The sequence below is a fragment of the Lipotes vexillifer genome, unplaced genomic scaffold (genome assembly GCF_000442215.2).
Source record: "Lipotes vexillifer unplaced genomic scaffold, Lipotes_vexillifer_v1.1 C27500852, whole genome shotgun sequence".
In the NCBI taxonomy this organism is placed as follows: domain Eukaryota; kingdom Metazoa; phylum Chordata; class Mammalia; order Artiodactyla; family Lipotidae; genus Lipotes; species Lipotes vexillifer.
In genome coordinates this window covers 1-6,801 of record NW_006781273.1, presented here as the reverse complement: position 1 = coordinate 6,801, position 6,801 = coordinate 1, and the positions used below count along the sequence as shown (strand labels likewise).

Here is a 6,801-nt window from a genome sequence, read left to right as displayed (position 1 = left end):
CTGAGACCGACAGGTTATTGTGGCAGGAGGCCAGCTGCCTGATGGATGAAGCCTCAGCTGCAGCCCAAGAAAAAGAAGCAAATAGCCCGGCTTCTTCTGGTGTTCAAAATCTTACTTATCCTCTAGGTCCCAGGAATGATGGTACGATGATTAGATCTTGACTTAATGTGGAGGGCTTTCTGACTCCTCAGCACCTATTCTGCCCAGAAGGCATAAATGTTCTTAATAAATAAAATATCCAGTTAATTTGCTTCGCTTATATACCACAGTTATATAAATCTATCACAAAAAACCTCCACTTATTTAATCAGTTTAGTACATCTAACTTGGTAATGGTATAAGAAAAATAGTCTTAGGCTTGGAGCCAGAAGACAGATTCACATTCTAGCTCTGCTGCTTATCAGCTATAACCATGGATGAGATCCTTAATCTTTCTGAGCCCTGCTTTCTTAATCTAGAAAACAAGGTTGTTAATAATTCTTCTTACCTCACAAGGCTAGAAGACTGTTGAGTTAATGGATGTGAAGCCTCTTGGTAAATTGTCAGGTTCTTTTTAACTTTTAATGAAAACAATAGCAACAATAATAATAGCAATTACCATTTATTGAGCACTCACTGTGCTAGAAACTTGACTGTTTTTAGATCAAGGGTGGCAAACTGGTCAAATCTGAACCACTGCCTGTTTTTGTAAATAAAATTTTGAAACACAGTCATCATGCCCATTTGTTTACATACTGTCTATATGGCTGCTTTCCTGCTATAGTGGCAGAGACTGTGACCCACAAAGCTCAAAATATTTACTTTTTAGCCTTTCACAGAAAGTTTGCTGATCCCTGCTTAGATTAATCCTCCTGTTTCAGATGAAGAAACTGAGGCTTCAAAAGCTTAGGCATAACTTGCTCAGGTTCACACTGCCAGGAGGTAGGGGACTGGGTGGGATTTAAACCTCTCCCTTTCCGGCCAGCGTTCGCTGTTATTTTATATATATCAACGGACAAAAAAACAGAGTGTGACTGCCACCCTAGAGTGCCCCATTACGGAGAATTTATGCAATGAGTCTCTTTTCCTACTCACCCATTTAAGCAGGGTGGAATCTGAGGCATCCTTCAAGAATCAACCCAATTTAATTGCGTCATAGCTGGGGGAAAATCAACTGCTCTAAAGAACTGAATAAGTTAGGTGCCTACTTTCATTTTTAAGAATAGCACTTCGAGTGTTGAAAGCCTGTCTTGGTGATTAAAGCGTTTCTTGCTACAAGCTTGCCCATGGATTGTGTGGAAACGTAGCTCTTTGTAAGTTGAAAATTTATCAGAAGCTCTAGGATATGATCCCTAAACAGGATTTTGGTCTAGATTTTGGTTTCCTTTTCTCTAGAAGCAATGGGGAAAAAATTGAGTGTACTCAAGCTACCAATGAATTATTGTATACAAACTTAAAATACATGAAGGGTGGGAGTGAGACATTAAGTTGTATCTATAACATTTTCTTTCCAATGTAGGAAAATGTTAGCTAGCCAAATCTAGGTGATGTATACATATTGTAGTAACTCTGCTTTGGTATATTTGAAATTTTTCATTAAATAAAAAACATTATTTTAATATTTCAGGAGAACTCCCTATTTAAAAGAATCTTCTAAAAAAAAAGTACAGCTATATAATAAAAACATCAATTAAAAAAAGAATCTTCTGGTAATCCTTTTGAAAATACTTTCCCCTGATTCTCTTCTATATACATCCAGATTTCATATATTTAGTTTTAAGCCTTTTTACATGATGTGGTATTAATACATTTTTAAGTGCTCTCACATACTTTATTTCAGTTGATAGTCAAACCAATCCTGTGAGGTAGGTGGAGTGAACATTATTTTCATTTCACAGATGATGAATCAGGTTTAGAAAAATCAAATAAATTACTTAAAGAAAATGGCTCTTTGGTTATACTAGGACAAAAACTCAGGTTCCATGAATGAATTCTAATCCAGGACCATCTGCACTGGAACTTTTCTTTTGAGAGCAAGACCTGCCTGTTCAAAAAACGGTGTTGGTAATGTTAGGATTCTCCTATGTGTAGTGAAAATGCATTTTTCAGTGAATTTCTAGGAAAAGTGACAATTAGAGACTATCACTATCCTTTCTGGAAAATAACATTTAGAAACGTTTTTTAAGAATGTGGAAAACAAATAGTTTTGGCTAACAGAGTTATCAAGTTCCTTAAATAAAACACAGGAAATATGAGTGTTATTTGGAGATAGAAGTGAAAACAGAAATAAAAAAGCGATGCCTCTGTGAAACAAGACTAGGGAAGGTTAAGCAGTATGGCAGAGGATTGCTTGTTTTCCACAGAAATGCTTCTCTAGTGTTTAATTATTTTTAACCATGTGTGTAGTTTACTTTAAAATTGTTCAGTTGTTCTATTTTAAAGTGTAGGCATTACTGCCTTGATTCTCTCCTCCCCAGCACACACACATACACACACACACACACACACACACACACACACACGAAAAAGTTCAGGGGGATCCAGTATGAGTCTCTAGTTTGTGTTTTTTCTTTACGTGTTTTAGGCAAGAGTTTTTGCGTAAGCATACTTAAAGTTTGGGTTTTTTTGTTTGTGTAATGGTTTTTGTTCTTGTTTTTTTTAAAGAGGACAAGGTTTATTTTTCCCCAGGGCGTCAAGTTATTTTGGTTTGTTTGTATGATCTTTTAGACCTTCCACTTGACTCTCCCTCTCAGCCAGCAAATCTTCAGTTCCCTCACATGATGCCACTTCCTGAAGACATCAAAGGCTCTTGCTTCCAAAGTGGGAATAAACGGAGCCATGAACCCTTCATCGCTCCAGAACGATTTGGAAGCAGCACTGTGGGCTTTGGCAGTAACATTCATTCTCAGGCACCAGAGAAAGTGACACTTCTCGTAGATGGCACACGTTTTGTTGTCAATCCACAAATTTTCACTGCTCATCCGGATACCATGTTGGGAAGGTAATTGATAATAATTTCCTTCCAAATTCACTCTGTTCTCTGTGAATAGAAATACCTGCTATTTGCTTTGCATTAGATTTGAGCATAAAAACATTTCATTGCTTATTTTTCTACCTTCATACTTTTGCGAGACAGAGGACATAAAAACCTTATATGTGTTGGTGATTTTGGGGGGTGGGTACTTTCATTTACAAAGCCAGTATAGTGAAATAAGCTCCCCTACAAAAGGGAGTGCAAAAGGTCCAAATGGTGTCAATTTCTAATGGCTCCACTACTATTCAAGTTTTCTGAAACTGGATCTTTGTATCTGGCTGTTTTGTTTGATGATTGCTCTCTTTATTCTTCGTGTTCCTTCATCTGTGTTCTTCGTTCAGACTATAGTCTTACCCTCCCCTCACCATCTCCTGCCTCCAGCTTTTTAGGGTTAGAGTTCAGGAATGGAAGGAGTCTACTGAGGAGGAGCACTGTCCAGGAAGTACTTTTAGAGCCTGGGCTGGGAGTTAGGAGATCTCTTTCTGGCCAACTGTAGACCTTGACATGAAGAGCAGATTGGGATAAGAGTGAAATCATTTGAGTGATACACACACAAACATTTGGCTTTTGAGGATTTCATCTAGTACTTGAAAGTGGATCTAACCTCACTCCGACTTTGAGCTAATTTGAACTGAATTAGAAATCAGAATGGACCATACTAACTTGCTGAATTTTAGGCTAAGTGGAATCTAGCTGTTCAAATATGTGTGTACTTAAACATATACATACAAATGCATGATGAACCATTTTTAACCAGAGCCAAACCTATATATTTCTTAAACATCTGAATTAAGATAGAACATTAAAACATTTTCTAAATTGGCCCTATATCAGACTTGACTTCATGTCCTCAGTCTTGGTATCGCCACCATTTCCCCCCAGGCCCTTCCAGAAAGGCATTCCTCAGGGTAGGCTGTCTGTCTGAAGTAGGTTGCCTCCAAAAGTAGCGCTCAAGAAAAGAAAAGCAAGCATTTTCTGGGTAATAGACCCCTTTATCTACATGGTTCATCAGCTGAGTCAGCCGAGGTCATGAATTCTGAGTTTCTTAGGTTTGTTCTGTCCTGTGGCTACGTAAAGTATTCATAAGCCTAGCCAGTGAGCTTACAAATGTGGGCCACTGGTCACAAGGGGGACAAAGTAAGAAGCTGAGAATGGATTAATGCAGATCCGTGCCACTACTGGATGAATGACTCTGAGGGGGGATTATATTTATGGCATGTTCACTATTTTGATCCATAGCTGTCTCGGCTACACTTCAACCGGAACATTCCAGAAAAATGTCAGCATCCTTTGAAGACTGCTTTTATCTAAATGGATTTCTTATGTGTGGTGTAGTGATTTGGAAAGCATGTGAGTCTTTTTCAGATCTTGGAAAACAGCCAGTTCAGGGTGGAGGATAACAGTTTTGAACAGTTGGACAGCAGGGCTTCCCAACAGGTTAAGGAAGGAAAAGGCAGTGAGTCCCCAGTGGGCCAGCTGAAGGTACCAGCACCTGCCTGTCCTGGCTTCTCCTTCCACAGCTCCTACACAGACGTGCAGCAGGAGTAGTAGAAGTCATGGGGCCAGTTTTACTGGAGGGGATCTGAGAGAGAGAGGAAGGATGGGAAAAGATGAATGTAAAAGCAAGACTTCCTCCCTGTGCCCTCATGAGCTCTGAATTCATGCCCAGAGCAGGCCTGCCTCTGAAGTATGTCAAATTGCTGATGATCCTAATACCTACCCTCCTTTTCTACTTGACCTGAAATTCCTGTCATTAGTTACTCCTTGGATTGACGAAGAGCATTTTCCCCAGAGTTACGCCATTAAAATCTACCAGGAAAGGGAAAGCAGTAACATCTGCACCTACTAATACAGATTCATCTATCAGATTAGATATTGAAAAGCAAAACTCAGAAATATCAAGGATGGTGTGCTGGATAGGTACATGCTGATGGGTGAGGAGGAGGAGACGCTGTCTTCCTGAGCTGCCAGTGCGTGGGCAGGTTCCTGGGCGCTGCGGAGGGCGTGAGAGGCGACTGTCACGCCCTCCAGACACTTTCCAAGGGCCACCTCTGCAGGTGCTGTTCTACTTTCTTTGCTGTCACAGAAGCTCACTATGGTGGACTGTGAGGGCTTGCTGCTTTGTTCCTCTTGTACTCAAACACTGAAAGCAATTGCTGCCCTCTTTTCCTATCTGAAGGGAGTTTCCTAAGACTTGAGTGTGTCGTATAGGGGTTGAGTCTTAGTGCTGTGTTTTTAACTTACACTGAAAGAGTGGAACGGAGTCTTCCAGAATGAGGTGAAGAAGGGAGAAGTCTCATCTGTGAAGAATCCTGCTGCAGCGGGTAACGTTGTTGCCTGGGTGTCTTTCAGGATGTTTGGACCAGGAAGAGAGTACAACTTCACACGGCCCAATGAGAAGGGCGAGTATGAGATTGCCGAAGGAATCAGTGCAACTGTATTTCGAACGGTGCTGGTGTGTAGTGGCCTTCTTGTTACATCATCTTCTCTGGGGGCGTGCATGGTCAGAAGCCTTGAGAGTTCCATCAGACTGTGTTCTGACTTTAGGGTTTCTCATTTCTAGTTATTGCCTTTCCCACTTTATTTTCTGTTTCTATAATTCTTAAGTCATTCTTGCTCATGTGAGCTCAGTCAGGTATCAAGTTGTGATTAAACATGTCAAGATGGCCAGGAGCCACTTTGCTATTTAATGAGTCACCAACTTGGTGATAGTTCTAGTAACCTACCACTTTAATAGAACCAGGAATGAGTAGGGGGTTGAAGAGGGAATTTTTCATGTTGTTCTTTGCCTACATTTCTTCTTCCTAATTTATTTATAGGATTATTACAAAACTGGTATCATCAATTGTCCTGATGGCATCTCTATCCCAGACCTTAGAGATACGTGCGATTATCTCTGCATTAACTTTGACTTCAACACTATCCGATGTCAAGATCTGAGTAAGTGCAGGAGAAGCTGCCAGCTGCGTTTGAGCAGCTGAACTTTGAGTGTGCTTGGAATTGACATTTTTTATTACTAAACAGAAAGCCTTTCAAGTGTGGGTTGAAAATCATCTGTAGAGGCAGAGATGTGGTACTAACCATTCCCTCTCTTGTTTCAAAGCTCTGTGAGAAGTGGAGTAAACAAGAGAACATGTAGTGGGTTCTAAGTCTAGCTTGACCCCGTGAGTCACCAAGCTAATTGCTTCCCCTCTTGGGACCTTGGTGTCTCAACTCTTTAACAAATAAGGATACTGATCCTCAGATATGAGGGAAGGTTCACTAATAAAATCACACAACATAAATTGGCTGGGTTCTTCTTACAGTTTATCATTATTATTAACTTAGTGTTTAAGTGCTTTATGTATGTGAACTTGCATAAGTTTCACAATTAACCCGTGAAAGATAGGTGATAATCTCACTTACCAAATGAGAAGATGGAGAAATTAGCTTGTTCAAAGCTCTAAACATTAAAGCTGGGATTAGAACTGATTGTCTGAATATAAACTCCATGCACTTATCATTACCTAGGCTTCCTGAAATGATTTTAAAATTCTTTGAAGTTCATGGTACATTTCCCTGCATAGTCCATGAAGTTCTCTAGATGTGTGGTGTCTCTCTGAGTCTAGTACACACTTAGAGCAAGTCTCTTTGTGTCACCAAACTTGATATCATTCCTCTTCTGTGGTACTCTATGAAGTTGCGATCCAGAGCATCTTCAGAAGAGGTACTATAAAGAGTCATCCCCGGGCCTCCCTGGTGGCGCAGTGGTTGAGAGTCCGCCTGCCGATGCGGGGGATACGGGTTCG

General features: G+C 40.4%; 1 protein-coding gene across 1 annotated transcript; it reads left to right on the top strand.

The window, feature by feature from the left end:
• Positions 1-7: 7 nt before the first annotated feature.
• LOC103075722 (BTB/POZ domain-containing protein KCTD20-like) lies at positions 8-5,953 on the top strand (the record flags this gene model as incomplete). The annotated part of the gene is made up of 4 exons (XM_007454539.1): positions 8-141; positions 2,707-2,980; positions 5,366-5,468; positions 5,833-5,953. Coding segments are annotated over exons 1-4 (598 nt in total), but the record flags the coding sequence as incomplete, so codon positions are not given.
• Positions 5,954-6,801: the final 848 nt, after the last annotated feature.